Source organism: Impatiens glandulifera, chromosome 4, assembly GCF_907164915.1.
Source record: "Impatiens glandulifera chromosome 4, dImpGla2.1, whole genome shotgun sequence".
In the NCBI taxonomy this organism is placed as follows: Eukaryota; Viridiplantae; Streptophyta; class Magnoliopsida; order Ericales; family Balsaminaceae; genus Impatiens; species Impatiens glandulifera.
Genome location: NC_061865.1, coordinates 7,250,899 through 7,276,911, shown reverse-complemented (window position 1 = coordinate 7,276,911; position 26,013 = coordinate 7,250,899). Strand labels below are relative to the sequence as shown.

Genomic DNA, 26,013 nt, shown 5'->3' with positions numbered 1-26,013 from the left:
TTTACCGTCTGAAGTTGAAGACGAAGCTGCATTAGACGAGCTTGAGATTGAGAGGCGAATGTGCGTTCTAAAGCAGACCAAAGGGCATTAGATGTAGTGCATGATTCACCAACCACTTGGGCTAGGATGGATTCTGAAAGGGTGGAGAGAATCCATGAAAAGATTCTCTGATCTTGCTCCTCCCAGATGGTAAAAGCAGGATTTGGAGTGAGGACACTAGATCCGTCAGCAGCATCAACTTGGAGAAAAGCTTCAGGGGCAGAATTAGTTCCAGTAACAAATGGATAGAGACCATAACCTTTAAGAGTAGGTAAGATTTGAGATTTCCAAATAAGAAAATTTTTGTGATCGAGTTTAATGGATGTGAGATTGTGGAAGAGATGAGTGGTTGAAGCGGAAGAAGATGAAGAAGAGGCCATGGATACAGAGGTTTGTTAAAACCGAATAATGGCTCTGATACCAAGTCAAGCAAGATAAGTAAGCAAGAACTTGTTGTAGATTAAGAATGTATTTCTGTGTATTATTACAATTACAAGAATATGAATTTATACAAAAATAAGGGAAACTAAAAGGTTAGAATGTGTAAAGGTTTTAAATACACTTAGTAAATGGAATATGAAAACCAAGAGACTAAGTGAGTTGCTCTTTAATGGTAGAGTCTTTAATACAAACAGACTCAACCCATATTTAATCCGAAGAAATCATCATCCTATCGACCAATTCTATGTGAATCATTAACATGCCAACAATTGGGCACAGAGGTGGTTAATTGTAGTGGTGAAAATAGCAATTGTAAATATCGATTAGAATACGGTGACAACTCATTCAGCTCCGGGGAACTAGCCACGGAAACTTTTAAATTGGGAAATCACTACATCCAAGGAATGTTTTATGGGTGCTCGAATAACAGCATTGGCATGTTCAAAAAACATCGGCTGGCATTGTTGGGCTCGGAAATGGGCCACACTCATTACTCAGTCAGCTTCCCAATGACATGGGTAGTAGATTCTCGTATTGCCTAATTAATCCTTATGATAAAAGTGCAAGAAGCAAGATAAGCTTTGAAGCTAACGCAATCTTGTCTAGTGACAGTTCAATCTTCACCCCGTTGGTTCAATCCTTAAGCGTATCTGAAGACTACTATCACTTTACATTGGAAGCGATCAGTGTCAACAATAGGGGATTTCCCTTCATGATTGGTTCTCATGAGAAAGGTAATATCATGTTCGACTCAGGCTCATTACTATTCTTTTTGCCAGAGGATATGTACCAACAATTGGAAAATTTACTAATAAACGAAGTTCAAGACACGCCAATTCCTCCACGTCCATCTACTTATGTAAAACTTTGCTACAAGTACCGCATGAACTTTAAATTTCCAACGATCGTGTTCCATTTTTCTGAAGGCGCTGACTTGGCTTTGCCGATGAGAAATAGTATGTTGGATTACGGAAATCTTATGTGTCTAACGATTGTCCCAACTAGTGGTTCTGTAAATTTAATTGGGAGCGTATTACAATTGCAGACCATGATTGGATATGATCTTGTGAGAAAAAGAATTTCTTTTAGTCCAAATTATTGTTGACCAAAATATTGGATTTTGGACTCATATTTAATTAGAGTTTATATATTGTAATTGAGTTTTAAGCCTTTATTGGACTTAAACTAGTATTTTAGTCTTTTGGCTTGTGATGTACTCCTATAAATAGAGACATTGTAACCTAAATTTACTTGGACCATTAAATAATCTTTGGCTAGTTCCCTGAAGGTGAATGAGTCGTCTTTGTATTCTAAATGATATTTACAATTGTTAGTTGCACCACTACAATTAACATGCATGTGTGCCCAGTTGTAGAATTGGTAGATATGATGATTTATTTGGATTAAGTTTGGGTTGAGTCTGTTAAGAACAGTTGATACATTTGAGGCCTCTAGTCCACATGACATGATTGGCGGGTGTCAAAGACTGACCATTGCTTGACGGGTGGTGTGCCAATGGAAATTTTTATAAGGTACCCCATTACTTGCCACAATTATCGTTTAAGAGAGATTTGAGATGGGACAAACGAGAACTAGAGCGAAAAATGACTCTTTATACACGTAGGGGTGAACATTTGATGGATTAATCCGAATTCCAATCTGATACTAATTCAGATTGGATATTTTGGATTGATTGAAATCGGATTGGATTAGGATTATTCAAATTATCTAAATAAAAATATAATTTTCAATTTTTTTTAAATTACATTTCACTTAAATATAATATATTTGTTTTACTTATTTCAGCATGGTTTAATCAACAGTAATTTTATTTTATTACTTTTTTTGAGATTCAAATTTTAATTAATTAAAATATTCAAAAGTAATTGATTAGTTTTAGAAAAAATAAAAATACTATTATAAATACTCAAAATTAATTATAACATTAAAGATTTAATAATATTTTTTATAATTAAACATATTAAATAATAAAATAAATTGAAAATTAAATAATTAGATAAAAAAATATTAAATTGGATTTTGCTAGAAGCGAATATTTGACGGATTAATTCGAACCGAATTCGAATTACAAAATTGGATTAATTATTTCGATTTGGATTGAATTTTAGATTGCATTAAATTCGGATTGAGTTTAATTCGGATTGGATTTAATAAACTTATATATATATATATATAATATATTTAATTCAATTTAATTTTTTTAATTAGATACAAATAAAATAATTAATTATAAAAAATTTATTATTGAATAATTTTAAGTTGACATTTTACAAAAATATATATATATATATTAGTTTGAATTGTCTAAAACATATTTAATTCAATCCATATCTGATTCGTATTAATTAGTAAAATGGTTTGGTTTACGATAAATTTAGTTTAAATTTATTATGGATCGGACAAACCATGTTGGTTTTACCCGTTTATTCACCCTATCTACAAGGTCACTTTGGTTGACGATGAGTTGTAGAACTATACAAATGAATCTTAATGGATGAGATAGATAGATAAACCACTTAATTTTGATATTTTATTTCAAAAGCAGGTTAGAAATTGTAGCCTGATATACAAAACTAAAATTAATGTAATTATAATTGTAACGTCGACACGAGTATGACACCTCCTAGTCCCCAAAGCTTAGCACGCGTTGCGTCGCGGCGAGGCAGACACGTAACAATATGGGGAAATATCATATCGCGAGATGTTTCGAGGTTTGATGAGTTTCAACCTTGGTTTGCGTGCCAGACAACTTTTAAAATTAAACATTTAGTTTTTAAAAGATTTTAAAAATATCTAGAGCGGTAAAAAATTAATTATGTAAAAATAATTAATCAATTATTCAAATTTTAAATAATTTGGGAAGATAAATAACAATTTAAACTGAACCCGATTTAAATTAATTAAACATAACCGATTTAATGATTATTTATTAAAAATCAGAGTCGTCAAGAGATTTTATGAAAATCAATAAAATAATACGTGTACAAACTTATTTATGCCAGAGTTTCTAAAAAAAGGTGGTTCATTGTCTGTTTACGCTCAGGAAAGAACTTTCGCGCTATGTCCTCTACGCCTGCCTAAGGACGGTTTTTTATTTTTTTTTTCTAAAATAAACAAAGTCTAATTTTATAAATCCAATTATAACATTTATTATCTTTAATTAACAGTCCAAGGGTCCTAAGTAAGGATAGGATTTAAATAATTGTACTAAATTATTTAAATGGGGGGTGTACTTGTTACATTGGTATTCAGATTTAAAAACCTTGAAAATGTCAAAAGAGAATGTTAGAATTTAAAAATAAATTCAAAACGGGGTCTTATCCAAAATATTGGTTTAGAAAATATCCTAAAAATATAAAAAATTATCATTTTTTGACCTTTCGGGATTATTTTAAAATGGGTTCAAGTTCTAAAATTACAAAAATAATTTTGGATTTTGAAAAGAGGAACCAAATAGGCCCGGAGCCTTATGATCTAAGTTCGATTTGACTAATCTAGGCTTGGTCGGGCTCGATCAAGACCGGGGTGGTCCGGAACATGGCTTAGTCGCGTGAGTTAAAGGATTAGAGAGCTCGGTCCTGGGCTTGGGAGGTTCGGTCAAAGAATGGGGAGACTCGGTCCCTGGTCAAGTCAACTAGTCTAAGTGCTCGATCCTAGGGTTAGGTAGCTATCGGTCATAGGTCTAGGGTTAAGGTTAAGTTTATAGGTCCTAGACTTAGTGAGGGCTCCGTTCTGGGGTTAGAGACATCGATCCTAGGATAAGAGGAGGGCTCAGTCCTAGGGTTAGAAAGCTTTGTCCTAGTCCTCCGTCCTAGGGTTAGAAAACGCGGTCCTAATCCTCGGTCTTAGCTGAAGAATACAGGTCCTAATCCTCGGTCCTAACTGAAGAACACCGGTTTTGGGTCAGAAAACTCGGTCATAGGATCCTCGGTCCTGGGTGCGTTTTCTCGGTCCTAGGTTTTGACCTAGGGTTTGTTTTCTCGGTCTTAATTTTGAACTCAGTGTTCATTTTCTCGATCCTAAGGTTAAAACCTTATGACTGAGTGTTCTTATTTTGGTCAAAGTTTCAAAACTTCATAACTTTTAATTGGATCATGAAATCATGATCTGTAAGCTACCGTAAGTCCATCAAATGTTTAGAATTAATGATAATATATATATATATATATATATATATATATATATATATATTAATTTTTAATAATATATTTGTTCGAGATAATTAATATTATACTAAGGACATATGTTTAAAATAAATATAAATTCAAAATCTTTACAGATTATATCACGAAATGATTTATTGAGTAGTTCAACTCAGTGCAAAAAATAACAGCATGCATCTCCTCTACAAGTCTACAACTAATACAACAAACTCAAAAAACTTCAAAACCCTCATCAACCCAGATCATCTTCACCGAGAGCTCTATGTTCCCATGTCCCAGCCAATCAAAATGCAGGCTATTTATTTAATTAATAAAATGCTCAGGGATCTAAAATAACTAAGCTCCGAAATGGTTGTTCCACATGTTATTTTTAACTCAAATTCATCTTTTTTCTCGATGTATCTAAATTTCATATTATTTTGTTATAAAAAGCTGCGGGTGAACAATACTTCACCAGTAACTTTTTAATCTAAGGTAAAACTATAGCGGGTGAATTATAATTTATAATTCACTAGAAAAAAAAACGGTGAACTATGTTTCACCTATAGCTGGCTTATTCGTGAATTATAATTCACCCTTAATTTTTTTTTTTTTTTCGGGTCACACTATATATAGTTCAACCAAAAAAAACAAGCAGTTGGTGAACTTTAATTTTTTATTTTTTTAATAAATAATAACATAAAAGGTTAATAATTAGACCCTAACTAACCGACTTCTTGTGACTGCCCGATTCACCGACGACCCACACTGATCGACTGCCCGACTGACTGACGACCCCCCGTTGATCGACAACCCCCACTGATCGGCGTGCCCGATTAACTGTTGACCCTGACTCACCGACGACCCCGACTCTTCGACGATACTGACTGCCGGAAAATGAGCAACGATAAATCTAACAACACTATGTCCGACAAGACTATCAAGAACATCGACAAGTATGAGAAGTTAGTTCAAGTTTTAATATGTCATTAATAGATAAAGTGTTTCTAGTTTTTGAAGTTGACAATAATGGATGTTCCTATTGTTGGTTGGCTATTAAAGGTGAACTTTATTACTCTTTTTTTATGGTTTAAGATTCACCCAGTGAATAATGCAGTTATAAGTGAACCTAACTTCACATTTTCACCCGGGTAAAGCATTGTTTACGAGTGAATAATGTAATGGTGAACTAAACTTCACCTTTAACTACATTATTCACCCGGTGAACTATACTTCATCCGGGTTGAATAATACAATTAGGGGGTGAAATTTAGTTCCCTCATAACTACATTATCCATACAAGCTTGTTTGATGAATCGGGTGAAGTATAATAATATATATACCTCTGATTGTTTAAAGAACTGGACTGCTGATCATTCTCATTGTTGTTTATTAATTTCCTTAATATTCACAATTAAGAAGTACCTGGTTAGTTCTCCAAACAAAACAAAATATTTCGTTTCATGCAAAAAAAAAAAAAAAATTAATAATAATAATAATAATAATGTTAAAAGCTGACCAGTGTAATAGGTTTTGCGGCAAAAGAGCTGAGATTTGGATTAAATTTTAACGGGTCAAAATTGGGGGCTGATTTATTTTTAGAGAAGCTGAATTTTATTAATTAAATAATAAAAGTTGATTGTGATTAGCTAGGAATATAGGGGTTGGGAACAAAAGAACTAGAATGAGCCCTCCTCCAACTAATACAACAAACTCCAAAGCCCTAAGGCAACAATCTCAAAATCCTTAAATATAAACAAAAAAAAAATTATTATTGGTATTTTGATGATGTTTTGACTCTACATAAACTTAGTATAGATAAATTCTTAACATTTATGTATACAGTTACAGTATTATATAGCGAATTTACAAAATTATTATTAGTTTAGGAGAAATAAAATGCTACAATTAAATTATATTTCTCAAATCTTAAATTAAAGTAAAATGATCTATTATATTTTTAATTAAACGTCTTAAATTAAAGTAAAAATTATAGATCATAGTTCTAGAATAATGTTGACTTTAAACATAATAAAAAGAAATTAAAAATTATTGAGATAATTTTATTGTTTTTCTAAATTAACGTTCTTGTTTATTTGTGTGTGGCACAAAATTAGGATAAACCTATCCAAATCAGGCTTTGAACTTGCCCTAAAAAATTGGGTTTCTATATGACTTGAAATTATTCGAACCAATGAATACTCACCAATTTATTGCAAGGAACCAAAATTTTTAAAAACACTGTAATGTTTGTTTTGCCAAATTTTAAAATTTGAACTGAACTTTTCAAAAAAAAAAAAAAAACATGTTTGTCTTATAAATAAAAATTGTACAAACACTCTTGTTTTATAAATGACTCGAAATTCTATATTCCGAACGCACAAATATTTGACCCAATTTATTCCAAGGAACCTAATTTTTACAAACACATGTTTATTTTGCAAATTCTCTTATTTATTTTTAGTTTTAACTGAACTATTACAAAATCACATTTGTTATATAAAATAAAATTATTTTATAAATTTAGAATCTTTATCTTAATAAACTTTCTTTAGCCTGCTTAAATGTTTTTTTTATAAGAATGCCCTTTTTTAATAAATATATTAAAATTTTCATCTTATAAAACACTAAAATTATTCGATTTTTTATTTAATTAAAGAATAAATAAATAAAAAGTATCCCTATTTGTTCTATTCTTGTACCCAGCATGTCAATAATCGGGTAACATCCCAGTTTTAACCCCAAAATTTTAACTGATTATTTACCCGACCTGATGGGTATCTTATGGGTATCGGTTGTCATTTCTAATAAGGATGGAGGACAAAGGAATTTGTATTTCAGCATTTATCTAGGGTTACATTTTTACTTTTAGGATAAATTACATTTAAGATGACTAAGATTATAAACTTTGTTTAAACCAAAATTTATTAAGGAAGTTAGAACTATAATAACTTCCACTCCAACTTTTAAAACGGTCTTTTTTATTTATATTGCCGCCGTACCTTTCTACCAATATCTTGTAAAGTGTATATCTCCTTTATGGTAGACTCACATTCCTCTAAATCACATTGATACAAATATTGCAAAAAAATGTAGATAACAACTTTTTTCTAGAGTTGACAATAACACAACTTTTTGTCACTTTGATTAAATGCAAAAGAATTGGACAAATGGATCCAACAATATCCGGAAATCATACATGTGATGGAATCAATGATTAACTCAATTTTTTAGTTCAATGTTCTCGAATGAACTCAAATCAAATAAATCAATTTGTAGCTAATTAAAAAACCTTATTAATGAGGACTACTTGGACTCCAAAGAGAAAACAAGCATAATCTATGAGCAAGCCAATATATGTTCTTAAGAGTCTAAGAGTTTCTTTATGTCCAACTAATTGATCAGAGAAATAGGCATAACTAATCATTTAAAGGTTGGAGAATAAAAATCTATGAGCAAGCCAATTTGAATAATTATATTTTTTTATATTAATAAACTATAGTACTAAAATAAAGATAAGGGCATGCTTTGTACGTGGTTTTTTAATCAGGAATGGGAAAGGTAATGAAATGAGATATTTGGTTGGTGGTTTTGATTCCAAGATATTGATTTGATTCCCAAATACTCAGGAATCATCCAATCTCTCTAAAGGAGGAATGAATCTCATTCCGTTACACTTTCTCTTCCATTATCTCCACTCTCCTATTTTCTCTCCCATAATTATAATTATAATATTATATATATTTTATAATTATATTATACGTTATTTTATAATTAACATAATAATAATTTTTTATTTATTTATAAATAAATAATTTCAATTATTTAAATAATATTAAGGAATCATTTAAAATAAAATTTTAGTAATAATTACCATAACTAATAATAATATAATTAATTTTAAATATTATATATTAATAATAAAATTAAAATTAATTAATTAAAATATAAAAATATAAAACTAAAAATAAAATAATAATTTTATATAAAAAAATATTAAAAAAATAAATATAAAATATTTTAATAAAAATTATTATTAAAATAATTATACCATATTATAATATATTATTAAATAAAATATTATATTATATTTAATTTAAAATATATAATATTTAAAAAACTTTGTCTTATATTATTTATATTTAATAGATAATTATTTATTTATAATTAGTAAAAATTGAAACATTCTAACATTTGTTTTTGTTATAAGTATTTTTATTTTAATTTTGAAAAATTTAATTAATATGAAAAAATATTAGATGTTTATATTTTATTAAATTATGTCACTTAAATATAATAATAAAAAATATTAAAAAATTAAATATAAATTATTTTATTAAATATTAAATGTTTATATAGTTAGATGTTATAAAAATTATGATATTTTTTATTTTTAATTTAATAAAATAAAATTAAAATTAATCATAATTTTAATAACAAAATTATATTTATAATTTTTCTCTTATAAATCCAAACGTTATAAATGGACATGAGAATGAGAATGATTAAAACTTAATCAAACACTACACTTCTATCAATCATACTCATTCTCATTTTACACCTCTATAATCTTAATCATATTCTTATTCCTTTATTTGAACCAAGCACCCTTAACTTATTCAACTCCAAATTATCAATTAGCTTATAAAGGAGATATGGAAAAAATTTAAGAATTAAGAAAATAACAACTTTATAAATAAATAAAAAGGTATTCTTTTAATGGCTAAACAACATCTATCCACAATAAAACAACAACCAAACAAAACCAAATAAAATAATATTTATATAATTTAAAAAATATTTATCATTTAAATGCATTTTTTCTAGTTATAAACCTTTTTAAATTATAAATTAATAAATATTTTTAAAATTATATATATATAATTTTAAATTATTTATATAATTATAAAACTAATTAATAATAATATAACAGAAATCGTAATTAATAATAAAATAATTAAAAACTAACTAATAATTAAAATGCAATTGAGCTTCATATCCATCTATTAAGTCAACATATTCAGAAAAACAAAACAAAACACATGCTAAAGAACTATGTGAAAAAACAACATGAAACAAAAAAAAAAATGGATTCCTTGTTCTTCTTTTCTCTAAGACAAATTAAAAAAAAAAAACTGATGGAAAGAAAGAAAAAATATATTGTGACTATAACATGTTTTAGGTTGAAAAAACCTTCCTAGGCAGTCAACATAAAATCAAAGGTCTTCACTAAATACACTTACACATGTAGGAGTGTGAACGAGTCGAGTCGAGCCGAATACAATACTATTCGAACTCGACTCAAATTACATTGTAAATACTCGAACGAGTACCAAAATGTATACTCGAACTCGACTAATCAACTAAAAGAAATTAAGAAATGTGAAATTCATACCATTTATATATATATATATATATATATATATATATATATATATATATATATATATATATATATATATATATATATATATATATATATATATATATATATATATATATATATATATATATATATATATAAAAGGTTAATAAAATTAAGATCAATCTTTGTAGATCGAGAAATAGTGAGCAATTAAATGGAAGTCAAACAAAAATTGAAGAAAATGTAGAGGAGTATCACATTAGAAAAACATAAATAAGTAAAAAAAATAATAAGACTCAGTACCGGTACTATTTGTGAGAATGAAAATCAAATTTAGAGAAGAATAAGTGATAAAAAAAATATATAATTCAAATTACTTTATCTAGCAGAAAAATGCAAAATCTAGGGTTTGCAAAATCATAATTCTAGTTACTTTACATCATCCTCCAAGTAGAGACAATGCCTCCTCCTTCTCCTCGCAACTCGTTTCATCTTTTTCCTCTAAGTCTCATAAGACTGCAGTTCATCAATGGCTTAGTTTAAATTTAGAAGTATATTTATTTATTATTTATTTTTGTATATTTATAGATTATTAATTTTGTATTTAATATTTAAAATAATAATTAATGGGCACAAATGCCTGACTAATAATAAATATATCTACGTCCCCAAGTAAAATTATAATGTTTTTCAACTACTAGCACTGTAATGGTAAACAACATAAATTGTGTAAAAAAAAAAGTTTGTGTATATTATAAATGAAAAAATATTATAAAATTTTATTTACAAACAGTTATTGTATATCAAATCTGATTAAAAATAAATGTAAGAATCTTCTCAAAATTAGAGGAACCAAAACTAAAATAAAAAAATATAATCTTTGTTTCTTGGTGTTAATACACTAAAATTCTTTTTCTTAATTTTAGGAGATCATGAGATTTATTCTAAAAATATTAAAAAAAAAATGTCAACCTTCCTTTTTACTTCACTCTCGAATAAGATTAGATGTTAAACAATAAAGGCTGACTTTTTTTTATTTTATACATTTTGATTTTCAGAAAATATAATAATTTATTTAAGCGTCAACACTCTTATCTTAGAAAAAATTAAGCTGTTTTTATTGTGTTATCATATTTATATTTATATTAAGAAATATTTTATTGTGTTATCATATTTATATTTATATTAAGAAATACAGATTTGAGAGAATATGTTTTTAATTTGTTTTCACATAGATATAATTTTTTTATTATTATATATGAAATGTTATATATATATATATATAAGTGATAGAGAGAGAAAATTTGGTGAGGAAATGATTGACATCATCTTCATTGGTTGAAAATGTAAAAGTGAGACGAAAGAGAGGAAAGAGAGAATTTTTTCAGATTATGCAAGTATTTCCTCACTTATTGGGAGGGAATTTGAGGGAGGGAATAAGATAAGAAATGACTTGGCATCACCTTATTGGTTGGAAAAGTAGGAGGAAAGAGAGAAGAGAGAAATCATCAATCATATTGCTCATTCCCTCTCTTATTCCTTTCTATATATATAGAGGGAGCGAAAATATTGTAACGAAAATGTAGCGAATGACGTGTGAAAGTGATTAGGATTGATGACTAGGTCTTCTTTAATATATTTATTTATCTCTCCTTCTTTCATTAATAATTTCTCTTTCTTCTTTTTATTTATATTTTTTTTTCTCTTTTTATCTATTAATTTATAATTGTATATTTAAATTAATTAATATATATATATATTTAAAAATAATAACTGTAAAAATTAATAAACATATATAAAAAAGAATAAAGAGTTAAATATGAATATGATTAATTTTTTAATTTAATTAATTTTTTGCGATTAATAGTTAATTAATTTATTTATGTATTTTTAATATAAATAATATCAAAGAGAACGAATAAATCAAATTAATAAAATATATAAATACACATATTTTTTAAAATATATATTAAATTATAAATATAAATATATATAAAATAAAAAGTAAATATATATATTCATAATTTGAATTATTTCTTTTAAAAAATATTCATATTAAATTATTATTTCTTTTCTTTAAATTATTCTTATTTTTCTTAAAAAAATAAAAAATCTCTTTTTATTCTTTTTTAATTTTCTTATAAGATATATATTAAAATTAACCTTCTAAATAATATAATAATTTTCATTTTTATATAACATTTCTTTATATATATATATATATATATATATATATATATATATATATATATATATATATATATATATATATATATATATATATATATATATATTGAAGATTAGTAATTTGAATTTTATTTATTATAAATATTAATAATTTGTATTTTAAGTTAAAATTATAAATTTATTTTTTTTATAAATTTTAAATTAAGTAAATATTTATAATAATTTTTAAATTAAAATTAAAAAAGGGAAAATATTAAATAATTTATTTAAATAAAAAAAATTAAGAGAGAAATTATTAAATACAGTTTAGTGACATGTACAATTTAAAATGAAAGATAGAGAAAAATAGATACACGTCTTATTTATTAGGTGACATGTACAATGCCACATCATTCGCTGCCTAATTCGCTACAATTTTTTCGCTCCCCTATCCTTACTCATATATATATATATATATATTAATTGTTTTTGAAATTATTATAAATATATTTATAAATTGTTGTTGAATTAAATTTGTAATTATATATATATAATTTTAATAGTTAATTAATATATTTATAAAAAATTGAGGAAATAATATAAATATATATGATTAAAGAATATTTTTATAAATATAAATTAATCAATAAAATAAAAATTTTTTAATTAAAAAAATATGATAATAATATAAAATAGGTTATAAAAGTTTTATAATAGAGAGAATTTGTGAGAAGAAACGTGAGAGTGACATCGTATCATTGACTGAAAAGGGGAAAAAGATAAAATATGATGGGAGGGAATAGAGAAAAAAAATATTATTTTTTAAGAATCAAATTACACTAGTAATTTTTTTTTAAATTCTCTTTCCTAAATTCTCTCATATATATATATATTATCTACTAAAAAATAAATAAGATAAAAGATATAATTTTTTTTATTATATATGGAATTATGAATAGAGATAATATTTATATATATATTATAGTGAGAAAATCATCTTTCCTAACAATAGAAAAAAAAAAAAATCTCTTTACTAAGCCGGCTAATTATGTAAACCTTTGAATGACTCTATAATTTATTCTTCTTCTTCCTCCTCTTCACTTCCTTCTTTATTTGTTTTAAATGGTTCGGTTCAAGAATCTGAAAAAAAAACCAAACGAAATGTGCTTCTCTTCCTCTATTGCTACAACTTTAATTCATGTTTCATCCTTCTTTCAAAGTGCGATTTACGTTTTCTTCAAATTTGATTTTCAGGGTTCGAACAAGGGCGAGGGATCTTCAAGATCGTCCGTGCCAACAAAGGTATGGCAACCAGGAGTCGACAACATTAAAAAGGGAGAAAAGCTTCAATGTGATCCGTCTGCTTATAATTATCTTCATGCTTTTCATGTCGGCTGGCCTTGTTTGAGGTAAAATAAATAGATTTAGTATGAAAACAAATATCTTCTCTTGTTTTTTTGTAGTATGTTGTTAATCTTTAGCTTACTAATTGGACTGTTATAGTTTTGACATACTGCGTGATAAACATGGACTGATTCGAACTGAGTTTCCACACACAGTTTATTGCATTGCTGGAACTCAGGTTATAACTTCTTTAATTTGAATTTAGTTACTTATTATTTTAGTTTGAATTTCTTAACTATTGGATCTTACTTTTGACAGGCAAAGGAAGCTTCATCTAATTACATTGGGATCTATAAGATTTCTAATATATCTGGGAAAAGACGGGATTTGGTTCCCAAATCAATTGATGAAGACGAACACAGTGATAGTGATAGTGACAAAGAGGATGAAAAAGAGGGTGATGGAGGGGCACCAGTCTTGCAGGTAAAAAATCTCTCTATATTGATTTGAATTCTCTTCTATCAAAGACTCAAAAGTGTTCTTTTTATGAAACTGCAGCTAAGCAAGATTTCTCATGAAGGTTGTATTAATCGTATTCGCGCCATGCCCCAAAACCCTAATATTTGTGTAACTTGGTCAGATACGGGCCATGTTGAGGTTAGACAATCAATACCCAATTCATTGTATAATGACTTGTTTTGAAACAAGTTTACTATAAATATTCTCAGTTTGATGAAAAAGTTGATTACTAGTGTTATTTGGGTTAAATGACTACAATTTTCTTGTATTTAATACTTCAAAATGCTATAAAAAGTATACCGTGACAAATTGATATGGTACTAAAAAGATATTATTTTTCTTTTTGTAGATTTGGTACTTTGTGAATCATCTAAAAGCTTTGGCCGAGTCTGAAGAAGACATGAGCGGAGGTGCTTTGCCAGCTTCTTCTACTCAGGCTCCATTGGTTAATTTTGGTGGCCACAAAGAGGAAGGATATGCCATAGATTGGAGTCCTCTTGTTCCTGGAAGGCTTGTATCTGGTAATACTTCTCAAGGATTTACGATTGTTTTGCATTTTATTTGATTTCTCTTTGTAGAAGCTCAATCATCTTAATTTTATTTGATACTTCTTAAGGTGACTGCAACAACTGTATTCATTTGTGGGAACCTGCTTCTGAAACAACATGGAATGTCGGTTCTAATTCATTTATTGGGCACATCGCAAGTGTTGAAGATCTACAAGTATGATCTGTTCTTATTTCAACTCTTCAACTTAATTTTCTTTTTTTTAATGTTAATGAAATCTTCTGTTTGTTGCAGTGGAGTCCCACTGAACCTCATGTTTTTGCTTCTTGCTCGGCGGACAAAAATATAGCAATTTGGGACATTCGGTTAGGGAAGAAACCGGCAGCTATAATAAAGGCACATAATGCAGATGTTAATGTGATATCATGGAATAGGTGTTTAACTTTTCTATTTTTTATTATTAATATTAATTTTATTGGTGTCAAATATATGTATCAAACGGATTTCCTACTTTGGTGGTTGTGGTTAGGCTGGCTAGTTGCATGCTGGCATCTGGAAGTGATGATGGTACATTTTCAATTCGCGATCTAAGATTGCTCAAGGTATGAACGTTTATTTTGTTTTTGGAATACCAATTTTCATATGAATCATTAAATGGGAGATGTTAAATTTGAATATGATCATAATTAGATTATTGAAAGATTTGTATTGGTTTTCAACTTTTATTGTGGGGTTCAGGATGGAGATTCAGTTGTGGCTCACTTTGAATATCATAAACATCCGATCACATCTATTGAATGGAGTCCGCATGAAGCCTCTACTTTGGCAGTTTCATCTTTGGACAATCAACTGACGTATGTTTTTCTTACAAGCTGAATTACAGTAAAATGAATTTACTTAAAAAGATTTGTTATTGTTGATTATATCAGAATATGGGACCTTTCTTTAGAAAAAGACGAAGAAGAGGAAGCAGAATTCACAGCTAAAACGCAGGAGCAAGTAAATGCACCTAGTGATTTACCACCACAGCTTCTATTTGTTCATCAGGTCCGTCATATTAACAAATTTATTATCATTATTGTCGATGTTTTAGAAGCAGTTATTATCGGACTTTATTTTCTTCTTGGACAGGGGCAAAAATCTTTGAAAGAACTCCATTGGCATTCACAGATCCCCGGAATGATCATATCTACTGCTGCAGATGGTTTTAACATCTTGATGCCTTCAAATATAGAGACTGCCCTTCCTCCTGCAGCTGCCAATTCTTGAAGAACACTTAAATAGAGCTTTTTTTGTATTTTTAATTTCCTTCTGAATGGAATTTTGGTCTTGTTATAAGGATTTTTTTCCATCTTTAGATACTGATTGTGCTGATAGTTATATAAGTATGGTTTTGTTTACTTTTTCATGACATTTGAATCTTTTTTTTGTTAGGGATTTCTTCTAGGTTGGTATACCATTGTTAATTATTGAGACTAACTAGTTATTTATTTAAGTAGTTAATAAATACATGACTACAGGTATAAACGAGTCGAGACGAGTATAATACTACTCGAATTACTTGACTCGAATTACATTGTAAAGACTCGAACTCGATCGAGTACCAAAATGTATTCTCGAACTCGAAAATTAAAATTATATTTTATAACTAAATAATATTTCAAACATAATATATTATATATTTCACAAACTACACATATATAATCACAATATTATTTAAAAATATAAATATAAATTTCATCATATAATTTAAAGATAATCATTTAATTACAATAGAAATTACAAATGAAACGTTTACATAAATAATAAAAGTTTGTCAATTTGATGCATTAGTCATAAGTGATTTTCAAATTTTACAAGATTCGAAATATGAAATAGTGAAGGGATGAAGATAATGATAAAGTTATTTCGTTAATATTAGAATCCAAAAAATAAATGTTTCAATGTTTTTTGATAAAGAAATAATATGAGGGAAGAGAAGAGAGAAGAGATAAAGAGGTTTGACCGTTTGAAAATGAAAAGAGAAGATAAACAGAGAGATTTGGAAGGAGAAGAAAAAGATGAGTTTGGCAGTTCAGAATGAAAGTAGGAGAAAACGAGAATGGAAGGAGAAAAGAAAAAAAATGAGTTTGATTGTTTAAGAATGGAAGGAGGTGAGACAAATCATTTGAGAATTAAAATCTTAGAAGGCATAAGAAAATTACTTTTTTTTATATATATTTATATATACATATAATATATATATATATGGAAATAAATATAATATATAGAGAAATATATAATATATATAATATATAACGAGCTACTCGCGAGCTACTCGAACAATAAATATAAAGCTCGAGCTCGATTTTATAAACGAGTTACTCGAATGAATTACGATTTAAAATTTCAAACTTAAAGATAAAATTTGTAATTAATATTTTTTTTTTTTTTGTCAGTTCAACCTATACAAGTAATTATTTGTTTTTCTTCAATTAGATATTTAAACAAATGAGACTCAAATATAATTCAATGTTTGTTTATATTATTATTTAAAAAAAATAGTAAAATCTACCTTTATACACTCGTTTTATTAAAAAATAATTCAAACGCAACCAAAATATTTTTCAAGCCCAACCAAACTCTAAATTTTGAATCTGTCGTCGGCACATTTATTTAGTATACAATTTTATTTAAAATGAATTTTATTTATTAATATTATTTATAAACCTTTTATATCAGCTATTATATTTTGTTTTATAATTAGTTTTTTTTTTTTGGATATGATATATAATATAAAAATAAATATTTAATTAATTCAATATTTGATATATCTAATTCCTACAATAAAGGGTCTCTAAATTTAAAAAAAAAAAAAAACTAAACAAACCCAATTTGTGATCATCTAAAATTGTTTAGTGACAAGCTAACATAATTTTTTCTTTATGTGAAAACAATTTTGTCTCTTATATTGCTTTCAAAAGCTCTCCGATGAAAATTTTAAAATGTTTTAAAGTTGAAATGGAGAAAATAGTTGTGGACTTAATCATATATTAGAAAAATAATGGAAATTTATTTTAGGATAAGAGTTTACAAAAAAAAAAAAATTATTTTATTGAGATACTGGGTTTCTACGTTAAAAACTATTAAAATTTATTTTATAATAAGAGTTTTTCCAAAAATATTTAATTGTTAATTTAGCAAAAATAAAAATCAACCCAATTATGTCATGTTTAGTTGTTGATTTAGCGAAAATAAAAATGTTTAATTGTTGATAAGTTGAATTTTTAATATTACGGTAATATACTATCACCTTATTATTACAATATTAAACATTGCATTATGATTTTACTATCACCTTTAAATATTTTTGAGTCACATTAATTTTCATACATTTTTAATTCCAATATATCTCTATTTTATCATGGTGAACATTTCTTTATACCATGCAAGGCATTATATGTCAGGCTACAACTTTCAGTTGCCTCTGATATAAAGACATTAATAGGTTTTTCTACGTATCTGGTTTATCGAGATTCACCTGAATCGCCATTTTTAAGATCCATCTTTCAATCAAACCACCTTTGTAATCAGATCTATCCATCGCTCTAAGTCCCGCTTATTACGTTTCAACTACGGTTCGTTTTAGAGCGCTTCTCTCATTTCTGTTTAACGGCGTTTTGCGTGAACCCGGAATGAAATCCGGGTTCCTAATTTTCTATCTCTTAACTTTAATTTATTAATATAATAATATTTCTCAACTGTGATTGACCCACAACATAGAACACCCCATTCGGCTAGCTATACTCCCATCTATTAATAATTTAGGCATATATGGGAGCTTGTCCCAAATGAACCACTTGATTGATATGATCTTGAGAAAAATAAAGTTTATTTCAAGCCAACTATTTGCTAAAATAATAGTCTTTAATTGCTACTCAAATTTAGGGGTGGAGAATAAAAGGATATGAGCAAGTGAATTTAAATAATTATTTTGTATGATCAAAGGAGAAATTTATCATATTTATATTTAAATATTTTAAAATTAAAACTTTTTTATTTTATTTTATGTTATTCAAACCTTTACCATCGCACTATACTTCTAAATAGTTATAAATAATTCCATTAATTATTATTAACCTAACTTCAATCTTATTTATTTAATTAATATATTATAATTACCATTTATAATTTATTGTGATGGTTAATGACGATTATGATTATGGGTGGTGGATATAACCGTGGATAAAATATAATTGTTTTAGAATATCTTAACGTTAGATTTTATATTATTAGTGAGATTTTTTTTATGTTTTCATTGTTGTCAGGACCAGCTTAGGGTAAGATTAGTTAGGCGACAGTTAAGACCTCTCCCATACAGACACCCAAAAAAAAATAATAATAATAAAAGCACTATCCAGGTTTGATATTTAAATCTGAGTATGTCATCTAACGAACTAAACTATATATTGGTTTTATTTAAAACAATACAAACTTATTATATTTATTTAATAATATATAAAATATAATTATTTTGACTAAAAAAATAAGAATAATTATTTTTCAGCTAGGACACCTTAATTCTTAGGATCGATATTGATTGTTGCTCTCAAATGGTTAATCTCGTTTTGTTTCAAATGTATTCGGTGATAAGATGAATATTCGTGTTTTTATCGTTGTGTTCAAATAACTAACATTTATATAATATTGCATTAACTTAAAAAAATTGTGATTTTGGTTGAGAGATAAGTCGTAAATTAGTGATTCAAGTGAATCTCGATATATAAGATAAGTACACAAAAATTATAAGTTTTGATGCATTTGTAACGGAGTCGGTTGTAATTTGTAGCACAGACATATAAAACTAAAATTGTTGGAAGATAAAAAATTTGTTTGCCATGAAAAAATATTGATATAGTGAGACTAGATAAGAGAATAATCGTTTAATTTATAGGTATTTTGAAAATGGTAAAAAGAGAAAGGCCTTGTTCGGTTGGGGTTATTTAAATAACCCAACCAATTCAAACTTCTTTTCACTCCTCCTCTTATCAATCACATCACTCAATTCATTACCCTAAATACTAAAATACCATCTATTTTTAAATTACTATTTTTATTATTTTATTATTATTTTTAATACCCTTTAAGTAATTTTACCAAAAATATTTTCACTACCTCAAAATCATACCTAGGAGTACGACAATAGTACAACCATATATAAATTAGAATTTTAATTTTTTGTAATTCTATCCAATTCTGTGTATAATCTTAGTTTACCCAATAGATTGAATTCTTCACTATTAAAAGACAGATTTATGTTTACTTACTTTTACCCTGAAAAATATTTTGACTTACTTTAAAATTTTAAAAAATGTAAAGATGATAACAAATCTCTGATACATACTTTTTATTCAATAATAGTAGGGAGGTAATTGTACTAAAGAATTTATTTTACTAGAATTCTCGTCCGGTTTGATTTCGGATAATCCCGCGTAAACCGTTTATACCATATTCTTTACAAAATAATTTTTTTAAATAAAATTATATAAATGATTTTTTAATATAATATATTAAATATTTATATTATTATAAAGAAATAAACTTAAAATTATTATAAAATATAATGAATAAATATATATATCGGTGATTTTATATATTTAATTATGTTTATAATGTTCGAGACAAAATTGGGTAGGTCGGGGCAGAGCACAAATACTATTCCGTAGACCTAACCACGGTTCGAATTCGAACGAATTCAAATCGAATTTATTCGAATTCGAATTTATCAAAACATTAAACCATATTCAATTCTTTATAAGTCGAATCGAATACGAATTATGAAAATTTCGAATTCGAATCGAATTCGAATCGAATTATAATCGAATCGAATTATAATCGAATTCGAATTAATTTTATAATTTTAATACTTAATTAAAAAATTCTAAAACTTCAAATTTATTTAAGAATATTATTTTAATGTTTCAACCAAGTTCAATTATTTAATAAATAAATAGAGTTAATGTTTAATATTTTTTAAAAAAAATAAATAAATTAAAAATTGGACTTGCACTTAATGTACCAAATAAGATAGAATTTAATAAGATAGATTGTATGTAGTGAGAGAAGTAGAGAATTTGAGATTGCAATGGGTAAAAAAGTTAAAACATAAAAGCGGATATTTATAGTTTAGAAAGATTTTGAATTAAAAATAAATAAATAAATAAAAGTTTAAAAAAACGGTAACAAAAAAACGGTAATAATATGAAACGGTCAAAAGAATTTGATGCATCAAAAAATACTATGGCCTTTCGTCTTCCTTCCTTTATCATTTTTTGTTCCAAAATCTGACATATGTAATTAACACTTTCAAGTCTCAAGTCACATTCACAGTAGTCATAGTCACGGTCCTTTATTATTTTTTGTTCCAAATCTGACATATGTAATTAACACTCTCAAGTCTCAAGTTACATTCACACTCACAAGTCACACCGTATAATCTATTATTATTATAATATTAAATTTAATAATGATGTGTCGAATTAGAATTCGAATCCGAATCGAATTCGAATTCGAATTCGAATTTTAAATATTGAAAACCGTATTCAATTCTTACTCTAACGAATTCGAATTCGAATTCTTGACGAATCGAATCGAATTTTTAACGAATCGAATCGAATCTCGAATAAAATTCTATTCGTGGCCAGGTCTAGTCTCATCTTCAATCAAACCGGAAAAAAACTACTTCAAACATAACAATTCGATTTAATTACGCGGTGCAATTTCAAATTGTAATCCTTAATTCATTGGAACTATAATCGAAATATTTGTTTAAGTTTTTGACACATTTTTACTATTTATCTATATAGAGAAAGTATTTGTTTACACAAATTTATATAAATTGGAGATACATATTGTCTACCCATATTTTATGCATTTTTCTTAATAAATATACTTTTTCGCTCGCCTCTTTCAAATTAACCGCTTCTCTTATCTCTAAATTCATTAATTAATTAATTAACTAATTACACATTTTTTCTACTATTATTTTTATATTAGAAATAAAAAAAATTGTTTAAGCAAAAAGACAAATTATGACATAATTTTTTTAAAAAAAATACTTAATAATTTTTTTAAAAAAAATACTTAATAAAAAATACTTAATAACTTTTTTTCATGCGTATATCATCTATTAGAATTCTACCATGAATAATGATTCATCTAAAGAACGAGATCTTGGATGAAATCTTTGACTCTCAAAGTTTTTCCCAATAAAAATTATAGGAAATCATCTTAGCGAACAACTGGTAGCAATGTCCCACATAAAAATTATCCATATCTTGTCAACGCATAATATCTTGTTCAGACGGTGATACTTTTTTGCGTCCTAACAAAAAGAAACTCTATTATGGGATGAAGTCTCCATAATATTTTGTCTCTGTCGATAATCAACCATGTCTTTAACTGTAAAATTTCTACATATAGCAATGAAAACAATCTTAGGATACGTTGTAGCTAGACTTTTGACACTATGCCAAATTTCGTCCCAAAATCTAATCGAATAATCATCCCCACAATGAATATATATTTTAGTATAGAAAATTAATTAAAATAGATAAATTAGAAAAGAAAAATTATTTTATGATTATGGACAAAGCGAGTACCTTCATATTTTTATTATATATATTTAAAAATATTTATATAAAAGTAAATATGTTAATATAAAAATTATTGATGAAAAAAATATGATTAGTGAGAAAATATATATTTTAACAAAAATAAATTAATTAAGATAGATAAATTAGAAAAGAAAAATTATATAACGATTGTGTATAAAATTTGGTGTACACCTCAAATATTTTTATTTAAGAGTTATTATTATATATTTTTAATTTAAACGTTAATATATAGATAAAGTAAATATGTTAGATAATATTATATATTTTAATATAAAAAATGTTGATGAAAAAAAATATATCATTAATAAAAAAAAATTATATATTTTAAGTGAGAGAAATTAATTAAGATGGATAAATTAAAAAAAAAAAGTAATATATATATATATATATATATATATATATATATATATATATATATATATATATATATATATATATATATATATATATATATATATATATCAACTTCTTTTTTTAACTTTTCAAAAGAATAACTTTAATATTACCTCAATATATTTCACATTCAGATTTTATACATCTTTTCTACATTTTTGGAGCCTCTATAAAATGAAATTTCATATAGTTTTCTCTCCATATTTTATCATGGCTAGCAATTTTTTCAACACTTCACTAATTTTAGTTTTATATGTCATGCTACAACTTTCAACCACCTTTGGAACAAAAACATCAAAACTAACCGGTTTTTCAACCTATCTCATCCATCGAGATTCATTTGAATCGCCGTTGTACGACTTATTAGTCACTCAAACTCATTAGTCACTCAAAGTGACATTGTAAAAAGAGCCATCTTTCGCTCTAGTTCTCGTTTGTCTCATCTCAAGTCTCTCTTAAAACTCTCCAACAATGACGTGAATAAAATTTATGTCTTAAACTCGACAATTATGACAACTAGAGGGGAGTACCTCTTGAAGTTTTCCGTTGGCACACCAACCGTCAGACAATGGGCAATCCTTGACACCGCCAGCGACATCGTGTGGACTCAATGCCTCGAATGTATCAACTGTTTCAAACAGACTCAACGCAAATTTGATCCTAAGAAATCACTATCCTATCAACCAATTGGATGTGAAGAACCAAAATGTCAACAATTGAGAAGAGGTGTCATTAATTGTAGTGGTGCAAATAGCAATTGTAAATATCGATTAGAATACAGTGACAACTCATTGAGCTACGGGGAACTAGCCACGGAAACTTTTAAATTGGAAAACACTTCCCTCCCGGGAATGGTTTATGGGTGCTCGAATAACAACATTGGCGTATTCGAAAAGAGCACAGCTGGTATTGTTGGGATCGGAAATGGGCCACATTCATTAATTAATGGTCTTCCAGATAACATCCGGGATAAATTCTCGTACTGCCTAACCGATCCTTCTAAAAGAAATGTAAGAAGCTATATAAGTTTCGGAGCTAACGCAATCATGTCTAATCCCGGTTCAATCTCCATCCCGTTGGGCTTAGGGGTATCTCGCCCCATCTATTACATCACATTGGAAGGTGTCAGCATCCAAAATATGAGATTTCCCTTCATTGGAGTATCTAATAACATGATAGACACGGGTTCAACAATATCCTATTTGCAAGCTAATTTGTACTATGAATTGGAAGCAGAACTAATAAGCAATATTCAAGACACGCCAGTTTCACCTCCAGATGATGTTCATGTAAGACTTTGTTATAAGAAACACAAGTACCTTAAAATGCCGACCATCATTTACCATTTTTCCGAAGATGCTCAATTGGCTTTGTCGATGAAAAATACTGGACTTGAAGTCGATGATCTATGGTGTCTAGGGATAATGCCAACTAATAATACTATAGGTGTATTTGGGAACCTATTTCAAATGAACTACATGATTGGATATGATATTCAGAGACGAAGAGTTTCTTTTAGTCCAAATTATTGCTGAGGGAAATTAGTAATTGCTACTCATATTTAAAGTTTGGAGAATAAAATTATATGAGAAACAAATCTATATATATATAATAATGCTTAATTTTGAAAATATTCAAATTATCGGTCGAGAGTTGTAGTTAATTTGGATATATATGTGAGAATAAATGGATATATATATATATATATATATATATATATATATATATATATATATATATATATATATATATATATATATATATAATTAATGATACTTAATTTTGAAAGTGTTCGAATTGTCGGGTCGAGAGCTGTGGTTAATTTGGATATATATGTGAGAGTAAATGAATACTTGAGTCGGATTCTGGGTTGACCCGCCCATAAACTTAAAACGGTTAAAAATAATAAAAATAAAATTAAAAATGCTATATGTATGTTTCGAACTCGCAACCTAACAAAATAAGTACAATTTTTTAACCAACTAGGTTAATAACACTTTATATTTATAATTCAACACCAAATTTGATGAAAGAGGGATGTTGTAACAATATAAGTTCAACTTTTTAACTAATCAATCTCTCTATATATAATGATGCTTAATTTTGGAAGTGTCCGGATTGCTGGGTCGAGAGTTGTGGTTAATTGATATATATGTGAGAGTAATTGATATTTGGGTCGGATTCTTGATTGACCTGCCTATAAGCTTAAAACGGTTAAAAATAAAATTAAAAATACTATAGGTATGTTTCGAATTTGCAACCTAACAAAACAAGCGCATCTCTTTAACCGACTAGGCTAATAACACTTTATATTTTTAATTCAACACTAAATTTGATGAACGCGGAACGTTGTAACAATATAAGTTCAATTTTTAACTAACTAATCTATACATATAATGATGTTTAATTTTGAAAGCGTCCGGATTGTCGGGTCGAGAGCTGTGGTTATATATATATAAATATATATATAAATATATATATATAAATATATATATAAATATATATATATATATATATATATATATATATATATATATATATATATATATATATATATATATATATATATATATATATATATATATATATATATATATATATATATATATATATATATACGTGAGAGTAAATGGATACTTGAGTCGGATTCTGGGTTGACCCGCCTATAAACTTAAAACGGTTAAAAATAAAATTAAAAATGCTATAGGTATGTTTTGAACTCACAACCTAACAAAACAAGTACAACTCTCTAACCAACTAGACTAATAACACCTTATATTTTTAGTTCAATACCAAATTTGATAAACGTAACAATATAAGTTCAACTTTTTAAGTAACTAATATATATATATATATATATATATATATATATATATATATATATATATATATATTAGTTACTTAAAAAGTTGAACTTATATTGTTACAACGTCCCGCGTTCATCAAATTTAAAAAGTTGAACTTATATATATATAAAATGATACTTAATTTTGAAAGTGTCCGGATTGCCAGGTCGAGCGCTGTGGTTAATATGGATATATATGTGAGAGTAAATAGATACTTGTGTCGGATTTTAGGTTGACCCGCTCATAAATTTCGAACTCGCAACCTAACAAAAACAAGTACAACTCTTTAACCAACTATGTTAATAACAATATATTTTTATCCATGCGTGTCGCACAAGAATCTTCCTAGTTTGAATAATTATTTTATATGTATTAATAAACTACAATTATAAAGAAATAACATTTATTTTCGGATTTCAATGAGTTTATATTTGGTGAATTTATTTGGCTTGGTATATATAGCTAGGTTTGTGTATGGATAACACGTAATAAACTAAATATTATCAATCATAAAATGAAATGTATGTACACGTTTAGTGATTTGACAACAAAAATTATTACCAAGACTTAATAGA

General features: G+C 26.8%; 2 protein-coding genes across 2 annotated transcripts; both read left to right on the top strand.

Moving 5' to 3' along the window:
• Window positions 1-417: 417 nt before the first annotated feature.
• On the top strand, window positions 418-15,944 carry LOC124934590 (protein HEAT STRESS TOLERANT DWD 1-like). The gene is made up of 13 exons (XM_047475117.1): window positions 418-429; window positions 911-1,546; window positions 13,429-13,583; window positions 13,678-13,756; window positions 13,837-14,001; window positions 14,077-14,175; window positions 14,387-14,558; window positions 14,654-14,760; window positions 14,839-14,978; window positions 15,074-15,146; window positions 15,283-15,398; window positions 15,474-15,591; window positions 15,676-15,944. Exons 1-13 carry the CDS (start codon window positions 418-420, stop codon window positions 15,811-15,813), a joined length of 2,010 nt encoding a protein of 669 aa, XP_047331073.1. The 3' UTR covers window positions 15,814-15,944.
• Window positions 15,945-23,101: 7,157 nt separating this feature from the next.
• LOC124934588 (aspartic proteinase CDR1-like) lies at window positions 23,102-24,127 on the top strand. Its single transcript, XM_047475116.1, has one exon. The coding sequence runs from the start codon at window positions 23,102-23,104 to the stop codon at window positions 24,125-24,127; it is 1,026 nt and encodes a 341-aa protein (XP_047331072.1).
• Window positions 24,128-26,013: the final 1,886 nt, after the last annotated feature.

What these genes read in the sequence shown, in the direction of transcription:
- LOC124934590 (XM_047475117.1), top strand. An exon ending in CCATGATTGGATATGATCTT is followed by an intron (nt 1,547 to 13,428) that starts GTGAGAAAAAGA and finishes TTTGATTTTCAG; the next exon opens with GGTTCGAACAAGGGCGAGGG. An exon ending in CAAGTGTTGAAGATCTACAA is followed by an intron (nt 14,761 to 14,838) that starts GTATGATCTGTT and finishes TGTTTGTTGCAG; the next exon opens with TGGAGTCCCACTGAACCTCA.
- LOC124934588 (XM_047475116.1), top strand. Translation starts at nt 23,102, where the DNA reads ATGACAACTAGAGGGGAGTACCTCTTGAAGTTTTCCGTTGGCACACCA.